The 20,716-nt window shown below is 37.4% G+C and overlaps 3 protein-coding genes across 3 annotated transcripts; 1 reads left to right on the forward strand and 2 right to left on the reverse strand.

The window, feature by feature from the left end:
* The first annotated feature begins 1,828 nt into the window (after positions 1-1,828).
* LOC103702235 (reticulon-like protein B6) lies at positions 1,829-7,881 on the forward strand. The gene is made up of 6 exons (XM_039124461.3): positions 1,829-2,250; positions 2,434-2,631; positions 4,316-4,496; positions 5,083-5,224; positions 5,301-5,370; positions 6,885-7,881. The coding sequence occupies exons 2-6, from the start codon at positions 2,448-2,450 to the stop codon at positions 7,052-7,054; spliced, it is 747 nt and encodes a 248-aa protein (XP_038980389.2). The 5' UTR covers positions 1,829-2,250; positions 2,434-2,447; the 3' UTR covers positions 7,055-7,881.
* Positions 7,882-8,464: 583 nt separating this feature from the next.
* On the reverse strand, positions 8,465-12,921 carry EMB3143 (YCF54). The gene is made up of 3 exons (XM_008802783.6): positions 11,276-12,921; positions 10,591-10,823; positions 8,465-8,910 (listed from the first exon to the last, which is right to left on the reverse strand). Exons 1-3 carry the CDS (start codon positions 11,504-11,506, stop codon positions 8,718-8,720), a joined length of 657 nt encoding a protein of 218 aa, XP_008801005.2. The 5' UTR covers positions 11,507-12,921; the 3' UTR covers positions 8,465-8,717.
* Positions 12,922-13,056: 135 nt separating this feature from the next.
* On the reverse strand, positions 13,057-15,634 carry LOC103715222 (uncharacterized). Its single transcript, XM_088702531.2, has 2 exons — positions 14,899-15,634; positions 13,057-13,278 (listed from the first exon to the last, which is right to left on the reverse strand). Exon 1 carries the CDS (start codon positions 15,529-15,531, stop codon positions 14,923-14,925), a length of 609 nt encoding a protein of 202 aa, XP_088558657.2. The 5' UTR covers positions 15,532-15,634; the 3' UTR covers positions 13,057-13,278; positions 14,899-14,922.
* Between the last annotated feature and the right edge of the window lie 5,082 nt (positions 15,635-20,716).

The raw sequence follows: 20,716 nt of genomic DNA on the forward strand, positions 1-20,716 counted from the left end.
ATGATTTACATTTATATATATTTTTATATGTCATATATATATATGTATGTATGTATGTATGTATGTATGTAACCCTTAAAATAAATATAGATTTGAATTTTTATTCATCAATGATATACAAATGGATACAATAATACCCGTTCCATATCCGGTCTACTTTAAAACCCACGCTGAAGGGTTGTTGCATCCAACCGGTGCTTGTGAAAAAGCACGGAGGACCAAATTAGTCGCCAACCCGCCCAAGCTCGCCCGGCCCGTACTTAACCCCGCATCCATAAACCTGAGTTCAGCCAATCAATACGAGTGAGATATTTAAGTGGGCCAGTCCAATTTAGTAACAAAATTCGAGAAATGCGGCTCCCATTCCTCTTATATAATCATTTTTTTGTAATTTTAAATCTACATCAATAATTTATATACAAACATTGATTACAATAATGATTTCTTAAATGACTACTATCTTTACTTATATAATAGATAATATTTAGTATTAACTTTGTACTATATTTGTGTAATATTATACCAAATACATGTGTTATAAATGTATGGGTCAGGCTTGGTTGAGCTACCAGGTTCATAAATCACTGCTCAAGCTCATGTTTAATTTAAAATCGGGCCAACACCGTAACCTAAATCCTGCCCAACATATCAAATATTAGGCTAACCTTCTCACAATGCAAGGGGGTTGAAGGTGCCATAGGCCTGCAACTTAATATACATCCCTAAATATCTTCAAAGTTTAGATATATTTCGGATGATTTTATTTTTTATTTTTTACTCAAAAAATAAAAATTCTAGACAAAAAATATATTTGGTGCAATTATTTTATTTTTTATTTTTAAAAATAATTTATATTATTTTTAAAAAATAAAAGTAAGAAACTATTACTTATAGTATTTTTAAATAGAAAAAATTATTTTTTTATCATAAAGACCATAATAACCGTGTTTCTCACCATCATTATCTCTCCACTATCACCGTCACTATTACTATTTATGTCATAGCTTACCACTATAGCTACTGTGGCCACACCATCACCACTAACACCATATTTTTGAACATATAGTTGGCGCCCTCATTATCGTCATCGTGGTCATCATCGTCATCGTGGCCATTATGGTTATCTTCACCCTATCACGACTCACGAGCATTGCCCACTACTACCGTCATTATCATAATCACCGTTTCTAGCCATAACATTGCCGCTTGGCTACATCCGCCACCATTTCAATCGTTTTCAACACTATTGCTAAATTTATATTTTTAAATAATTTATTATACTATATTTGTATTTTAAATAAAGAATAGTAGATACAGAACTTCTATATTTATTTCAGAAATAAAAAAAAAAGAAAATTCTTTGCCAAACGAAATTTATATGCTAAAGCTACTGAGGTGGTAGCTCGGTGGAACAAAGTCTTTACTTCCACCTGCGCGGTCCGAGTTTGAAATGCGTGGGCGTCGATTAAATGAGGAGATTGAATGCTCCCCGCTTGGACACGTGGGTTGGGAGGGCTTATTGGTCCGCTAATAGCCTCGGTGGTGTCGGATGTGACGTACTCATACGGAGGTTCGGATCGAGAGCCCAGAGAGGTAACTGAGCCGGGCCACGAGTGGAAAGGGTATAAGTAAAAACAGCTAGCGTGCCCAACAGACTGTCAGTTCTACCCACATCGAATATTCTCCTGCAGGATTGGGGCTCAGTAGAGGCTGCTATGCAAGGGTGGGCTTGTTCCTTTCTTTCCTCTTTTTTTTTTTTTTTTTTTTTTTTTCTCCCTTCAGCCTAAGCCAAAAAAAAAAAAAAAATTATATGCCAAACAAAACGAAGGCAATAATAACTACCTCGCATTCATAGAGTCCTTGCGAAATTACCTAACCTCGTCAAACCTCCTTGTCTATTTATATGCCACCTCCTCTTTTTCTTCGAAATCGTTTCCTGCCGTTCCTCGAGTCCCGCGGTTCATTCCACGTGGAAAGCAAATAAACCCAATAACATTACGCATCCGTCACGTACAACGGCCAACTCCCGGTGTCCGTTGGATTCAGACTCGGGGGCTTCCCAGCCGTCCAATTTTCCTGGCGCAGGCCATATCGGAGCCCCGCCTCCTACTCTCCCTCTTCTACCGGTTTCTTTTCAGTTTGAAAGGGGAGGGAGCGAGTGGGGAACGACCGAGAGGGAGCGAAGGAAACGCGCCCCAAAGAGAAAGAAAAAGAAACCCTAACGCTCATCGCAATCCTAATCTCAACCCAGTAAGATCGAAATCCTCGATCCCTTCTTGTTGATAGAGTTTTTTTTCGATATTTCGTTTTTTTTTGTAGTCTTTTTTGTGGAACGATGTTCTCTGTAGGTTTTTTTGGTAATTTGGAATCCTTTTTGAGGATTTTTGATCTGTTCTTAGGGTTCGATTTTCATTTGTTTGCTTTTTTGGGAAGGGATTTGAGGAAAGATGTCAGAAGAAGCTGGAGAGCACCCCTCCATCACGGAGAGAATCACCGAGAAGGTCCACGAATACAGAGGGTCCTCATCCTCTTCGGATTCTGATAATGAGAAACCCTCCTCTCACAGAACCAGGAAGAAAAGGTTGTTCGGAAGGAAGGAACCGGTGCACACCGTTCTTGGTGGGGGAACATGTAATTTTTTGTCCTAAAAAATCTTTTATTTTTTAAAATTATCATCTTTACCGTTTGTTTAGGATGACATTCTTTTTAAGTATATTAGATCTCTGTTTTCTTACTTTCATATTCGTGATGGCATTAATGTAAGATAACAATGTCCGGTTGTTCGGTTTTATGCATTCATCAACCAATATAAATAGGATACTTGTTTTATTGGTATGTTACAGTGAGTGGTGAAGGGCTCGTGATACTGAATCTAAACAGGAGCATTGGTAGAGGCGGAAGGGATGTGTTGTTGTTTCAGATAAGTAGGTTCTTGGTAGTGCCATGTTTTTCAAGTGTCAATTGGAGTTAAGGAAAGTATGGATGGATTTTGTTTTGAAGTTATATCTATATTGAGAACTACATAGGCAAATAAGTTTTTTTTTTTTAAAAAAAAAAGCAAATTGAAGACCTTTTAAATGCAGAAATTGCAAATTCGAGGTGTAGTAGATGATGGGTCATGTAATGGGGGAGCCTAGGCCGTCTATTTACTAATCAGTCATTCTACCTGAACTCGGCCATTGGCCGTGTATCAGCCTTAAGCTTGTCATTGAGCAGTCAATGTGTTATTAGGCAATGGCAGCCTAGCCATGAACAGCCCTGCTTCTATGCTCTGATCTTGATGTAAGACACATTTGTCATGTTTGAACATTCTTTAGTTGAAGTAAAGTGTGCATATATAATTAGCCTTTGATCATTTGGTGCTACATTCATATATTCAATTTTCTGGTTTAAATGTAAATTCATGTGTCATGATTATATATAGAGAATCATATCTTACGTCATCGAAAATATCAAATGTTAAGGTGCTCATATGTGGTACAAGCTTTTTCAATGTCACTGTTGAATGTTTTTCCACAGTTCTGTTTTTTTTTTTGGGTGGGGGTGGGGGAGAGGGGGTCACTAATTTTTTTTCCTTCTGAGTACTGCAAAGTTTACATCCTAGTGCAATAAAGTTTTTTCATGAGTTAAGCTACTGCTGGGCCTTGACTATTCTGCTTCTAATATCTACCTACAGTTTGAAGATCCTGAGTTATTTAAATATTCATCCATATTAAATATTAATATGTATGATACATATTCAATATTCATATTCTATCTGCATTCCTTTTTCTTTTTTTTATGAAGTCAACATAAGAAGTATTCTTCCTTCTCATGGTGAGTTATGTGCAGTCTGTGGACGTATCTTTCCAGAAGTTTGATTTAGTTGCCAAGGGTTTCCCATTTTTCCTCTTTTTTTTCAGTTTGAATATTTCCAAGCTTGCTGTTTCCCCTCAGATTCAATAACTTATGTTAAACAATTGTTGTGGAGGATGCATGCGCGCTTGAATATCTTGTGTAAATATTTATGAGAACATAAATATGTTTTTGCACATAGGATTTGTTGTTGGCTTGTACATTTAATGGATTCATTATCGATTTTCATGAAGCAAAACCTATCTCATGCTGATAAAGACAATCTTTTTATCAGGTGAAGATGGTATTATGAAAAGTCAGGTCAAGTCCATTTGTTCTCTAGTTAAGGTGACAGGAAGGATCATGCCATCTTGCCATCTACTAGAGCTAGCATCTTTGCTTGAATATTTTATTGCTTATATTATTTGTTTGGTTCAATATATACTTATGTCCTTCGTTGATTATTTTGTTCTGCTTGCAGCTGCTGATATTATATTATGGAGAAACAAGCAGATGTCAGGCAGCATACTGTCTGGTGTGACCATTATTTGGCTTCTCTTTGAATGGATGGGCTATCACCTACTGACCTTTATTTGTCATTCTCTTATATTTTTACTTGTAGTATCCTTTATTTGGTCTAATGCAGCTTCTTTTGTCAACAGGTAAGGACTTTTTTACTCCTTACTGTTGCTGAGTAACTATTATTCTTTAGCTAAAATTTCCTATATAACTTGCTTTTGGATTAACATAAGTTGTTTGAGTTGGTCACTTGCTTGAAAATACATATGCTTTTATACTAATAATAATTTTCATATTAAGTAGAATTGGTCTTATGCTAATATAATTGAACAATGCTTAACCATATAATATCCATGTGATTCATGATTCCTGTAATCTGAAATTCCTCAAGACTCAAACGGGATGATGGATAAATCTAATTAAAAGTTGAGAAGCATATCATTATCTTAAAGGTCCTTTCTAGAACTAACATTCTGAATCTCTTTGCCTCCTAGAATTTCCTAGGTTATCTAATTGTCGCTTAGCAATAGGATAGCATATCTTGGAACTGATTTCATGCGTTCTTTTTTTTTCTTGGAGCACTTGCAGCTTATTGCATGCATCTACCATACTGAGAATAATTTGAAAGTGTTTCTTATTCTAAAATTTTTAATGATTATATATTTTCAATTATTCATGTTTTAGACATTATGCATTTTTAGTTTAATTTTCTGCAATTTTGAAATTCAGGTCCCCTCCAAAATTTCCCGAGGTTATCTTGCCTGAGGACATGTTTCTGAACATAGCTCATGCAGTAAGATATCAGATTAATGAAGCCTTTTCAACTTTTAGATATGTTGCTTCAGGAAAAGATTTGAAGCAATTCTTGATGGTAAAGTTCAGGTACTTACTAGTTTCCTTTTATGCTGTTTGGGCTCAGAATCTTAGCATCTAAATTTGTTATGCAGGTGACAGCAGGCTTGTGGGTCGTTTCTGTAATTGGCAGCTGGTTTAGTTTCCTAACACTTCTCTATATTGGTCAGTTCCTTTTCATCTCTTGGTTGCACCATCATGGCTGACTATAATCATCTTAGTTCTTTCATTTGCACGGGGATATGCTTCCAATGTCACATGTTACTCTGACTTAAATGGCAGCAACAATAATTCCTCTCCACTTTTTATTGTGGAAAGTTGAGTTATTAGATCATGATACTCTCTTTCTTTTCTTTTCTTTTCTTTTCCTTTTTTTTAGTTGGAAGTGGGGTATTAGGATGGGAGAAAGCCCAGCTGAGTGCGGGCAGGATTTGAACCCAGGTCGCTTTTTTTTAATGGTATCAACACTCAGTGACTTTACCAATCAAGGCAGTTGGCATCCTCATAGATCATGATATCTTTTTCTATTTATCATCCTCAAGTTTATCATGAAATGGCCATTCATTTGCCTTCAATACTTCTGGGTGCATATAAAACTAATCTGTGTTATAAGAAACATGTATGCTTATTGAAAAGAAAACACAGCCTAAGGGCTTTCTACTAAAGAAAATAAAAGAAAACATGCTTAATATGATAATGAAACATTATGGTAGAAAATGCTGGATATTATGATCCTTTTTTAGAATAAAAGCCTGATGGATCCAGGATGTTTTATTTTGGTCTCTCTCTCTCTCTCTCTCTCTCTCTCTCTCTCTCTCTCTCTCTCTCTCTCTCTCTCTCTCTTTCCCCCCTAAATGTCCCTCACCACGAAGTGATTCAGCCTCCAGTGAATGACGGTCGCGGTGATTCAGAATATTGTGGGGCGTCTCGCCTTGTTCTTAGAATAATGGCATTATCGCTACCTATTAAATCAGATAAGTGATTGGGAAACAACACCACCGAGATTCAAACCCAGAATCTTGTCCCATGTGGAGGATGCACTTAGACTATAGACAAGTTTGGCATATAGTTTTATTAAAATGTTGTTGAAATGTAGAAGAAAAATCACATGCCTATTGAACCAACAAAATATGATGGGAATTTGCTGAGCGGAGTGCCATTTTGCAGATCGAAGTCATACTGGTGGTTGCTTTTTGAGGTCATCATCTATTTGATGTGGTGTTGGCAAAGTACACCCTGACGTCGGTTTAACATATCAAATATGAATGGTTGAACATTTGCTGCTTCAAAAATAACATTGTATTGAGTCAAACTTTCGTCACTTTGGCAAATGTTTTACTATTTGCACTCCGTCAATGTAGATTGTTCGGTTTGTCTTATTGATTTAGTCATTTGAAAGTGGCGAGCTAATCCTTAAAAGAAAAGGTCTGGAAGTTTAGAAGGAAATTTGGCAACTATTTTGAATTCATTTATCAGCTAGAACTGCTGAATCCTCCAGAAACTGCTTTTGAACTTCATATTACCTCAACTCAGCCTGTTTAATCTGTTCACTTGCTAGTATGTTTATCTATGATCAGGGTGAAAGCTTTTACAAATTCTTTTATTTGGAAGCATGAATAGACTACAGATAGCATTTTTCCTGATAAATTTGGAAACTAAGGCATTATATGTCTCTGCAGCTTTTCTGATTATATATACTGCACCAGCTCTTTATGAGAAATATGAGGATCAAGTTGACACCGTTGCAGGGAAGGCAATGGTTGAAATTAATAAGCATTATGCTGTGCTTGATGAAAAAGTACTCCGGAAGATTCCCCGGGGCCCATTTGCCGATAAGAAGCAGCTTTGAGAAGAATTAATTCCCCTTCTGGTTTGCTCTTCTATAATCCACGGCAGCTTTTCCTTCATCTGCTGCTGGTTTTTGATGAAATTTTTGGTTAGAGAATGGGGAAAGAGATGGATGTCTTTGAACATTTCTCTTAGGAGCACTTTAGCTTTTATGCCCTGCACTAAAAGACCATATATAAAATGTGCCTGCTGGAGGATGCTTATTGTGAAGCAGGTATAGAGATGCTCTTCTATTACTTTTTGCAGCATTTGACTAATTATGATGTGAGCCTTGATCCAATATCTTGATATTGCAATTTTTTTTATATTTTCTTGCAATGTTATTTTCCAAGGTTTATTGATCAACATAGAGAGTATATGTAGAAACTTTAAGATAAAATAGATAGCTTAAAAAGATTTGAGGGTTAGAGATAAGAGGCTGTTTTCATGTTTCAAATCGATAATACCTAATCACAATGGAGCAATCTTTATATTGTGCCAAAACATGTCCTAATAAAATAGATAGCAGCTAAGATTACAAATGTAAATGCATGAATAAACCTCTCTCTATAAGCCTTGGAAGAATGGAAGTTCCCCTGATGCATGGGATGATTGGTCTGAAAATTTTGATCCATTCTACCCAGCCAACTGGGAGTCGGGGCAGTTGTTATACATCTTAAAGACCACACACTGAGAACTTCAAAAAGGAAAAAAAAGGCTACAGTGATCCTTTCCAATTTAAACTTTCAAGGAACCACTTCTACAGAAGTAAAAAACCATTGAGCAAGCATTGAAGAGATTACATTGTGCAAAAACTAACAATTAATACAGATATTATATTAATATGGCATTCCCAATAAAAAGCATCCACTTGGTGAGTCTTTTGGCTGCTTAACAATAATTACCCTGCTTGGCAAGCAAGCAAAGTAAAATTTTTAAGTCAAAAATCATCACCAATAGATATTTAAATAAAATTAATCAATTGTTTATGATAAGAAAAAAAAGCTTATCTCTAAAAGCAACTTTAGCAAACGTTTGAAAGCTTATAATAAAAATTTTATTATCTATTATCCAAAAATAGCTTCCATTACTGACAGCCCTGTTCCTGGCAATTGACTCCACTGAAATCTCATTCTTTTTGTTTATTTGCTCTTTGGTTTTATTTTGGAGAGAGCTGCTGCCACTGATTAATTTATGCAGCCGACAACATAAACCCAAGGATTTGAAATAGGTAATATATTCATTTCCTCAGTGAAGCAGTTGGAGCCTGAGCCAGACAAGCCATTTCTGGTGGCCCTTGGCTGGAGAAGAGCATACTGATTACTGAGTTGTTATTCATACTTAGAATAATATTAGCATCTAAAATAGATAACTCACTAACCGCAAAAAATACATACAATCTCACAGAAATCCCAATGCTGCATGAAGGAAATATGAAACTAGACAAGATAAACATTTTGAATCTATGCCATAACTCCGCAGTTGGAGCCTGAGCCAGACAAGCCATTTCTGGTGGCCCTTGGCTGGAGAAGAGCATACTGATTACTGAGTTGTTATTCATACTTAGAATAATATTAGCATCTAAAATAGATAACTCACTAACCGCAAAAAATACATAAAATCTCACAGAAATCCCAATGCTGCATGAAGGAAATATGAAACTAGACAAGATAAACATTTTGAATCTATGCCATAACTTTGTTGGATCCTGGAGGCAAAAAGGGTTCCCACCATCCAAATTCATATTTCGGGTAAGGTGCTGCCCATTTTTCTGGCTTCTCAAACTGTAAGTCGACTGGATTATAAGCTAAAGCTTCTTTGAGACTATCTGCTTCAAAGTTATCTGCTAGAACTCTATCCAATCTAAGCTTCATGAACCTGCCAAAACCATTCTGGAATACTTCAATGCAAGGAACCTAGATATGCCAATGTTCATCGTAAATGTAAACAAGACACTGTGCAAGATATACTTGTTGTAAGCATCTAAGATAGACATAATCAGTGCTTTGTTCATATCATTTCAACAGTAATTTGCTGGCAATAGCACTGTATCAATAAAGCAAAAAAGCAAGATTTGTTTTTATATATTACTTTAGCTTATTACATGTGAATCCCCATATTCTTGGGGCAGTTAATTACAGAATTCATGAAATAGCGGTAAATAGAACTCAAGATACACAAAAACATGCAACTAGTCTAAGAATGATCACTTGAAAAGGAAATAGAGCCTCTTGCAAAGAATTTAGTCTTTTTTTTATGGCTTTGCAATTGTGTGGCACTTGATCTACTCAATATAGAGAGGTCAAACTTTGCATCAGCAGATTTCTCTTGAGAATTTCGAGCTCATACGTGGAACACAAATGGGGGAAAGAAGAGAACTAACTTCCAGAATACTGAGTGATGCCAGTGACTCTAAACCCCCAAGTACAAATCATTGTGATAGAGTACATATAAGAAGAAATAGAACATGTAGCTTATACGCTGCAATATGTTATCATGTTTTGAAATAGATGTAGATCATATGATATATATTTCTGTTTCACACAGTTTTGCTCTTTGGTCTAAATTAGTGCTTCTGAGATGAATGCCATTCTTGATATTCTGGTATTGCCTTTGCACTCTTCATCGAAAAACTTTTCAATATACATGCTCCTTGAAGCAAAAACAGTACAAAACCTAATTCCCATGCATATTTGCCTTGTCTAGCATGCAGATGCAGGCAAATATACATGTTCTTATTGCTCCTATAGGCTCTCTTGGTGCAATCTTTGCTACTCTGCCACCCATCTTTGGTGAGTACCAAGGACACTTTCAACATTCCAATTCTCCTAATCAAATTATTTAAACAACTTCGACTTGCAGTACTTAAAAGAAAAAAAAAAAGACTCTTTGACAAGAATTCCACGGCTATAAGTAAGTTTGCCGAGAAGAAATAGATAGCTTGAATCAAACAAATTGAGATTTTTTTTATAAGTAATAATTGTTTCCGATTCACCAATTCTTATCTCTTTCGAAAAGAACAATAAACAATAGTAATGAAAAAAATAATAATATATATAATAAATTATATATATAATTTATTTGTTTTTTTATATTGTTAAATATTAAATTATGACACGGGAGCTCCTCTAAGTGTTCCAATCAGCAGAGCTACTCTCAGATGAATTTTCAATGTTCTTGGGGAACATGTTGATAATTTAGGTCCTCTAGATACTCGTACATCTCCTATTCATAGATCTATGCATGCCTTTATACAGTTAGATACGAAATTATCAATCTTTGAACCAGGGATTAAAGTGGTGATCTTTTAGCTCCTTATAGCTGTGGAGGAAAAATCGGACTATTTGGGGGAGCTGGAGTGGGTAAAACAGCACTAATCATGGAATTGATCAATAACATTGCCGAAGCTCATGGAGGTGTATCCGTATTTGGCCGAGTAGCTGAACGTACTCGTGAAAGAAATGATCTTTACATGGAAATGAAAGAATTCGGAGTGATTAATGAAAAAAATAATGTGGAATCAAAAGTAGCTCTACAAGGCAAGTTACTGAGGCTTACGTGATCCAAGGGCCATTAGTGGAGACAAGGGCGACAGCAGGCCTCTTAAGCCGCTTGGTGATGTTGGGGAACTTGTCCAAGAACTTGGGCTCCACCACCAGCCAGAAGTCCTGCTCCTTGTTGCGCTCCTCATAGTTGCGCTGCTTCTCGAACAGGAGCTCCTTGAAGTGCTCCTCCTCATCCAGCATGAACTTGGCATTCGCCACCACAAAGTAATACTTCCTCGGCTTCACCTATGGTTTTTATCTCAATCTCAATCTCAATCTCGTGCTAAACTACTAATAGAAGAAAATGAGGTGCTTCTTTGTTCATCAAATTCTTCGAAACAGATTCTAAATCTGTGATATTTGGCAACAGCTCCTGTAATTTTATCTCATTCTCATGAACAAATTCACGGAAGAAGAGGCGCATATCCTTCTCCGCTCAAGAAATTCTTCATAAAAACATTACATTTTTGTGGAAACACCAACTAAACTAATGAAAGAACGAACTTTTTTTCGTTAATGGGCGAGAAAGTTGACTTCTTCTCTGATTTTTCTAGCAATATCGTGGCAAAATTCTTCGGCAATTCATCAAAAATGACGCCGACTTTGCGTAGAACGTAACCAAAATTCCTTTTTTTTCCAAAAAAAAAAGAGAACTTCTAAAACAAGAGGGCGAGAGAGAGGGGCTGAGAGGAGATAACCTGTTCGGCCGGCTGGGACGAGCCGAGCTGATCGGAGTCGACGGCGACGGCTCTGACGGCGGGGAGGTGGTTGCGCAGGAGGTGGAGATTGGGTCTTCTGCTGGAGGCCTGAAGGTGGACGGAGGTCGGAGGGAGGAGATGAGAGGGTCTCGTCGGGAATATAGCTCGGCCCGCTTGGCTCGGTGCCAAGCCGGCGCACGGTCCGAGGGCAAGAGTCGCGGGAGACGCCATTGCTAAAAGAAAGGAGGAGAGGTGGAGAAGACGTTGGAAGGACGAAAGGCCCTTATCTATAACGCGCCTAAAGTTTAATCGGTTGTGATGCTAAGGACACTTAATTGGGTGTCCCGCACTCAGAGGAACGGCAGATGAGTGTGGCTGGATTTTTGACATTTATATGAGCTTTTTCTTTAGGTGTTTGAGTGCTTTCGCTTTCAATTATTTTGTTTCACATGTATCTCTTTTCAATATACTAGTTGAAGTGCCTGTGCATATAATATATAGAAAAAGAAAAATTAGTTCCTTAAAATACTAACTTCAAACATATGCATGACCGGCACCCGCTGCTTCGAAACATACGTAGGTTTGGCTTCTTTCGGGCCACTCATATTTATCGAGAGGCGAATAGTGTTACTAACTAGGTTGCCTTCTATGTTGCACATCATTCAGGAGAAATTTTCTGGAAAAGTCACGAGTCTTTTTTTTTCCTCTCCGTCAACTTTCTTTTTCTAACTTTATTGGTTGTATTCATACTTGATCAGTATGAGTCGTCGTTGTATAAAAAAAAAATGCATTTCCAGTATAGTTCAAATCTAAATAAATAATTATATCGATAAATATTCTGTTCTGCTTTTATGGCCTTTAATTATGTCCGATAAAAGGCCAAGCCTAGAATTCCATCTAAATTTGACATTGGCTCCCACATTGGACAGCATATTGAGGTATCCCAACCCATCACTAAGCTAGGATCCAACTTGGCGCAGCATGTTTAGTAAATCAAGTGAAGGTTTAGTCTAATTTACATGATAAAATCAATACAAATGCAAAGAGAGAGTCAATATCTTCATTGCAAATTGTGGATATCTACGTAAGAATATGGTTGTTCATGGGTTTACGAAGCCATCCCACTGATAGAGGTTTAATTTAAAATCAACTTACTCGTTACAAGCCAAAAACTCAAAATTCTATGTTTCCTCCTTAAATAGAAGACTGATTAGGAGTCCAACCGATTAGGAAATATTCATAGAAGTCATAACCGTTGACAACATTTAGAATATAGCTATATTTGCGCAAAAAAATGTATATAGTCACTAATCCTCGAGATTCCATTAATGCTAACTTTAGTTTTTGATGGTTGTAACTGGACTATAGAGACATCATTTATGGATTTCTTAGGTTTCAATCACTATAAGTCATCACTCAACATAAATTATCTTTCAATAAGTTATAGAAAATTGTAAACTTTATGCACTGCATATATTCCACCCGGCTTAATAAGTTGCGAAACAAAGATAGGTAAACTTATGTCTTATGTGAAAATCGCGTTAATGTCGACACCAAAATCTTGAAACCGATTGGACTCTTTCACTTGGAGGAATGTTTTTTTGTCATGATGCAAAAATTATCTTCTTCCTTTTGGGATGGCTATTACGGCAGTAATGCCTAGTAATTCTCGTTCTTTGTTATGCATGATAAGAAAAATGTTTTCTTGCCGAGTGCAAACAACATCCATCCATTTAATTTTGGGTGCCATTTAGACCTGAAGTGAGAAAAAAAAACTTCTATTTTCATGAAGATCTGGGCTTCCAAGCTTCATTCCAATGCAATGTAGCTGCAAATTAACAGTCCAAAGATTTCTGTTTGGTCAAACTACAATACTTACCATCGACATGGTATCAATTATAACCCTTGTATTTTGTTCGAACTACGGTACTTTAGTATGCGAACTCGGGCTTTCCACTTGCTATAAGAGAGATATCAGGATAATTCATCATACAGCAATTATCCTGCATAGATTACAGCCAAGCAACTATATATGTGGGTGAATCGGATTATGCATCACTAATGACAAACACGAATAAGATTATTGTGATGAGGATGATGCATCCAAATATATAGTTAGTATTAACACCTTATTCCAAATAATTAGTCAAAAAATCACAGATGACAACTATTATGCTGGAGTACAAGCAGCCATGGAATCATGAGGCCATCTGTGGTGATTACATTAGTAGAAGAGATGCCTAGTATGTAACTACATCAAAAAGTGATCTTTCCAAGAATTAGTTTGACAAATAGGAACCTCTTCTATCAAACGTCAACAAGGTATATGTCATGCAAGATTTATTTACCTGCTTTACATGGAACTTAATAAAAGTATTGCTGAATTCTGCTAACATCTCAATATGTTTAAATAGGTGACATTAAAAAGAGTGGGCCCGAAGCATTTGCTCAACTAAGAGAAGATCCATTCTCTGAACCCATGCATGGATATCTGGTTCGTCATCAACTGATGTAACTGATCCACTTAATGGCAGATGGAGCTGATGAAACTTATGTAAGTTCTTTTTAAGTAAGAGAAAAAGGACCTCTTTATGTACAATTGTAGAAGCTTGCTTTGCCAAGCTGGTATTCGGAGAACCCATAAGGTAACAGTAAATCATGCATTCGGCTTAAGCTTGGTGCAAAAATTTGCCTCCTTTTTAATCAATATGCATCGATAAGAAGGATAGCATCAATATTGGATGTCTATAGCACCTAAATTAGCCAAAAATGGAGAGGGCGAGATCTAGCTAGCTTTTCAAGACGAGTTACAATGCCATCTGGCATTCATGCATACTACCAACAGGGATGGGGATCAAATCATCTACAGTGAGCTTCCGGAGCCTTGCTCCCAAATAAAATAATGAAGATCAAGGTCCCTTTCCCAGTATCCCGTCCAACACTCAACTTCAGATAGAAGGATCCTAAAGCTGGACGATATAAAGTAAACTTTAAGAAGCTTCTAAAGCAAACTTTTGCAGTTCAAACTAGAACAAGTTCCCCAGTTAGAGATTAATAGATTATATCATTATAATAATGATGTTGATCAACAAGGAAGTTTGGCTAGCAAGGAATACTAAAGTAACCTATGAAAACAAGGACAATTATAAATCTAAATTGCACTTGGCAAGCTAGAACAAGGAAACATCACAGTGCTTCCATAACTGGAATAGTTCTTTAAGAACATTACAGTTCCTATGCTCCTGACAATTCCCCAATCAACAGTACTCACATATACCATCCAGAAGCAAGCTTGATGGTTAAAATCCTCTAATGTTATCACACCAGTTACGACTACAACCCCAAAAGCCATAATAATTTAGTGCTCAATCAAATCTAATAAGTCAATTAAACCAACACCACATATTTATACTATATAGGAATTTAACTTGGCTCTATTGCAGAACATGGCAAGCAACTCAACAATGCAATCGTATTAGATTTAGTAAGTTACTCGTAGCTGAAAAAAATATAGCCTTTGCTCAATTACAACTTATAGCAATTCATTCAAGAGCAAAATCCAATGTCTAGACTAGTATTAAACAATAAAAAGTAATAATCTTGGATGTAAAATCTCTACTAACTTGCAAACAATCCCATTGCCAAGCTCAGAGCTTTGTCTTATACTTGCAATCCGAGTTCTCCACGGTCCGATTCCGAACATTCACCACAATATCGCACGTAGTATAGGTCTCCATGTGATGCTTGAACACCCCGAGGACCGTCACCCTCCCCGGAATCTCCGTCGTCGTCGTGAACGGCACCGAACCTGAGATCACGTCGGCGTACACGGCCTTGTTGCCGATAAGGCGGCCGGCCATCACGGTGACAAGGACGTCGGTCTGGACCGAGCCACCGGCGGAGACCTCCCCCGGCGGGATGGTGGCCTCGCCGACGAGGGTGCCGCGGTAATAGAGGTCGGCAGTGCCGTCGCCGTAACGGAAGCTGGCGTGGTTGGGGTTGCTGGCCGTAAGGTTGAGGTCGAGAGTGACGTTGAGGTCGACGCCGAGGTTGGGGACGTCGAGGCCGGCGCGGAGGCCGGCGAGGCGGACGGAGTTGACGGTGGTGATGGCGTGGCGGGGCCGGAAGACGGTCAGGCCGAGGACGAGGAGGAGGAGGGCGACGACGATGAGGGCGGCGGCGGAGATCAGGAAGCAGCGCCGCCGCCGGTTGCGGCGGTTGGAGTGGTGGTGGGGCTTGGAAGAGGGGGAGTCCATGGGCGGTAGGGAGGAAGCGAGAGAAATTGGGGAAAGTACGTTTCCCGGAAGGCGATTTCCGCCGTGGATTAGTTCGGGCTGGGCGTTCCGTTGCTCCTGAGGTATTTGGGTGCTGATCGCTGGTTCCGCAGGAGAGGCCCGTAGAAATAATCACGACCGTTCACGTATGATGTGATGGTCTCGATGCAATCACAGCCATCGCGTTATACATGGACGGCATTGATTGATTAACCGGTCTCATAATATAAATGGAGAGGATCAGAGTAAAAGGCTGCGTGGAAAAGGGATTGGTATTATTTAGAGGAATCGGTTAAGATATGTCGTTCGGAAGGAACAATTAAGTTCTGCAAGGGACTTCGGTAGTTGCTGCGTTGGTGAGAGTAGGGCGAGCTGTTGATTACCAATAAAAGGATTGGATGTGCATGATAGTCGGATGAAAAGTTGTCCAACTCCAGTTCTCTGGTTGAACGTTTGGAGCTTCAAGTTGAAAGTTTATCCGTTCTTTGCTTCTTTGGTTGAAAGGTGGCAATCATTGTATAAAATGCTTATATATTTGAATAAATTGTATTTAAGTATTCTTGATAATGACTGCTCATTTGTTTTTATTATCTTAATTATCATGATTGATTCCGAGGATGCCAGCTTACTAAGCAAATAAAATTTGTTGGAGACTTGGGTTCAAATTTTATCAAAAAAAAAAGTTGGAGGTACTAGAGGTTTTCGAGAAAAAGCTAGTCCCATTTTGTTATCCTCTTCTTCTGAATCTTTTCTATCAAAAATAGCATCAAAAGAAAATTTGTCTATGAATTTGAAGATAAAAAGCTTTAAATAGGAGAAAAGGAGGAGATATGGTCTAAATTGCTTAAAACTAGATATGAATGCATCTTAAAACTTCGAAAGAGCATTGTCATAGAAGCATGGTAGCATGGAGATGTCCAAGTATTAGTAAAAGATGTGGATGATCAATAATAAATAATAAAATATTTTTTATTTTTCCCAAGGCTAGTCCCGTAGATAGGATATGCAATGTAGCATGTAAGAAAATACATGTTTCACTTTACAAATTAGAAATTATAAAGAAACATATGTTAATATGGCTTACAATGCGCCTAGTCAATTCGTGTTGATGAAAAAATAACATAAACAGGTATTCCCTAGCCCTAAACAAATCTTATATTTGGGTTCATTGAGCTTTTCTTTTATAATTTTGTATCCGGTCGTAGATTATAAAAAATTTTACCCTCCATCATGCAATGGGGGTGGTAAAAACTCTCAATCATGAAGAATCATAGCATACAAGGCTTTTTAACATTTCGGTGAGCAACCTGGTGATTGCATGCACCATGATAGAAGCTAGTAGGCTGCGTATATGACTTTTAGATCGGTGATTTAGAAAATTAAGTATGATCCTTAAGACACAATAAATTTTTCTGGACTTTGGGGCGATTCAAGGTAAGATCGCAAGGATAGGATGATGTTCTTAAACCATCCTTTCTCTACTTGTCACAATAACCAACTAGGTTGGCTTGTAGCCTAACCTAGATTTATACAGGTCACTATTGTTAGAGCCTTTATTTTATTTCATTTCATTTTGTTTCTTTTACTCCCGGTCGTCCCTGGATGCAGCTACGTTTGGAAATGGGCTCGACAAAAAGTGGGCTTGCCTAATTTGAGCAATGGAGTTGGATTTGGGCCAAACAAGTTGGGCTCCATACAAGTTAGGCTCAGCTTTTAGTCTCATCAGTTTGAGCGGCCGAGGACATAACTCGGTTCTGACCCAAAATTTTACATAAACATACTACTTTCATTCTAATTGCTGTAATTCAAACAGAGTTTTTTTTTTCTTTTCAGAGAGAGAAAGAACGTGAATCATAGTCACTGGAAAACATGTTTTACATTTTTATTTTTGGAAACATGCAAGTACGTAGCATGCACCATGAAAAAAATTATGGTAGAATATATGAGGTCATGTACGGACATGTGTTTAGTCCCACATCGGTTATTCGCTGGAAAGATCTTGGGTATTTATATAGGATTAAGAAATCCCAATAATATCTTATGGCTAGCCATTTTAGGTGAGGTCATGAGTTGTTACAAATGGTATCAGAGACAGATCTATTAGGGCTGACCATAAGCTACATGTGGTGTTTGTGATTAGATTTGAATGGATTTAAATTTTTGGCCTGACGAGGATGTTAGGGGTTATACAGGATCAAGAAATCTAAATAAGAACTTCCGACTAGCTATTTTGGATAACATCTTGAAAAAATGTTAATCATCCTTTTATATGTTACATTGATTTTGCATCCATTTCCCACAATAGCAACTATCTACAAAATAATTATGTGATGCCACGGGGGCTTGATCTAGGCACATAGAAATGTCCACGATGATTAGATCAAGTTTATAAGATACTAAATTTGATAAACAAAAATATCTTACATAAATATCTAGAAAGCCTCCACAACACTTGGTACGCTTTGAGTTTTAAGAATGCTGCTTGTCCCAATATTTATGCGTCAACTTAGTATGCATGGTGGATATTAGATCAAGAGTTTTTGGATTTACTTGTTTTAAAACTAAGAACAGGAGGAAGACTAGTCTACAGTAGGGCAAGGTAGGATATAAACCTAGCTAATTAGTATATTAATTATTTTTGTAATGATAGCATCTTCAACATAAAAACCATTTTAATTAGATAGATAGTGACTTTGATCAAAATTTAAAAAAACAAAATTTAAATAAAATAATAAAAATAAGAATGGGAGTGCACCGGCTATCTCGACACTCGGTACTCTATGATATTATTCAGACACTGATGTGCGCATGCAGGAGCATAGAAAGGAGAAATTATGTTTTGGTATGATATACCCTATTTATCAAACGCCCGTAAATAGAAAGGAGCTTGCAGAGCTACATGGTGCATGCTGAGTAGGATATAATACCTCGAGAGAAAAGGGGAGGATAGGTTCATGTATGTGAGGCAGAGAAGAGAGTATAACGAGAAACATTTACAGGGAAGGCACACGGAATCAGAGAACTTTCCATATTATAATTTATAATATCGTACAATAGACAACCATGGTAACATTATGCTATAGGTTGGTCTCAAGTATATGATTCATACCATGATTTAAATAAAGTTTAATGGGCACTTCCATTCATTTCAAGAAGATAGAGCCAAGGAAGCACCTGATGTCTTCCATGGCTTGAAAGCAATCTTTTATTTCATTAGTACCCAAGGTTTAGAAAATGATCCACGTGCTGGTTTGAAATGGATCTTGCTGTTGCGTCTTAACAAGCGCATGCTGCGCCCGATCAAAAATTATTTGTGGACTTAGTCATTCAAGATAACATAGCATTCACAGACTACTATAGGAGAGTGGCGCCCATCAGGCCACATACGTCTACAAAAAAGCAAATAATACAGTTGATTGGGTTGCCTCCTATGCGGCCCATCATTTCGAAGGATGGAGCGTGATAGTGTGTCGAATTCTTTATCTATTCTGTTATTTTCTGATTTTATTGGCCACATTAATATCTGTAGAGTGTGGACCGCTGCTGTAAAAAAAAATAAATAATAACACAATTTGTCATATACATTCCGCTATCTTCCGTGCCTAGAAATTTATTAATTACTAACAATAGCATCTATTGGTTTGTCACCTGAGTAGATGAAATATCAATTCAAGTTGTCCAGTTCCTTGGGGTTGTCATTTTTGTATGCATCTACGTAATTACGTGACTATCATAAATGCCATTAATTAACCAATTGAATCCAAAAATTTTAAACCTATGAATAATGGGTTAACAGGTTTTACACCCCGTTTTGTATAATCCGGACCACATACATGAAAAAATCTGTCAAAAAAAGCAAATAATTAATTTGAAGAGGATTAATTCATAAATCATCCATTGCACTCTTTTATTTGGAGGATCATCAGAGCTCTCGACTCTTTTCAAACCATTCATATCTATAAAAAATTTTAGAAGGTGCTTTCTAGAAATCCTTTTCCCCCTTTCCTTTACAGCTCTGGAAGCTACCGATTGGTGGATACAGAATTGATCAAACACTAAATCATACCGGACTCTACAATAAAAGTTAGATCCGATCTTGAAGAGTCAATTTCAAACCTCTTAATCGGCCTGATTTTCTCTTCTCCTCTGTTGTTATAGACTAAGCGCAATATAATTTTGTTGGCCATCTGGCTCGTGATCAGCTTTAACCAGATGTTGTTACATCAGGATTGTTTAATATACCCATCTAAACAAAAAAATCATAATCCTGAATTTGGATACTATGTTAATTGATTAATTAACTCCACAATATGAATTGAAATAAAATGAATAACAATTCAGATTAGCATAAATTCAACAATGGCAGCGTTGATGCGACATCTAATGAGATCTATCTCATGCAACAAGAGGATCCTAATCGATATTAATGAGACTTCAACCTTCAACTAACATGATCATATATTGTTTATAACAAGTGGGGGCCTCTTGCAGGCAATAACAGTGCAGCTTCATTATGCCAGCAAAATGACCCTTCTTTCACCGTGCACTCGTGACCCATTAAACTCAAGTCGGCACAAGAAAAATATTACTAGGATCAGGTTTGGTCTTGCAAGCTTCCCTCGCGCGCGTGGAGGACTGTCTAACCGTTGGGTGATAACAACCACGCATCCGCAACCGGTAAGTTCGGACGTGTGAGCCGGTGGAACGACCGGTCCGCGAGCGTTTGGTTGGTTGCAGAACTGGTGGGGAGTTTGAATAGCCGGTGACGGAACCCCATCCCTCCCCCCCCCCCCCCCCCCCCCCCCCCCCCCCCCCTCCTCTTCTTCTTCTTCTTCCTCTTCTTCTTCTTCTTTTTGCGCACATAAAAAATCTTCTAAAAATTCACATTTGCATGAATACTCTCTTCAAATTTATATTTATTTCTGTACCTTCATAAAGTACTATTTTTTTTTTACAGATGCTCTTAATATAATGGTTCGTCTAATACCATTAATAAAAACTATATTTACTTTAATTATAAATAAAATAGAATTTTAAAATTACTTTTTTGTCTTCCATCGCGATCGTAAATGTTTTTTTTTACGCATCATGCATTAAGGATATTTTAATTATTTTAATTTGATACCGTTAATTTTTTAACAGCATTAGATAATGTGGATATATATAC

Source organism: Phoenix dactylifera, chromosome 8 (genome assembly GCF_051530095.1).
Source record: "Phoenix dactylifera cultivar Ajwa chromosome 8, Ajwa_hap1_PhDact_Kaust_v1.1, whole genome shotgun sequence".
NCBI lineage: Eukaryota > Viridiplantae > Streptophyta > Magnoliopsida > Arecales > Arecaceae > Phoenix > Phoenix dactylifera.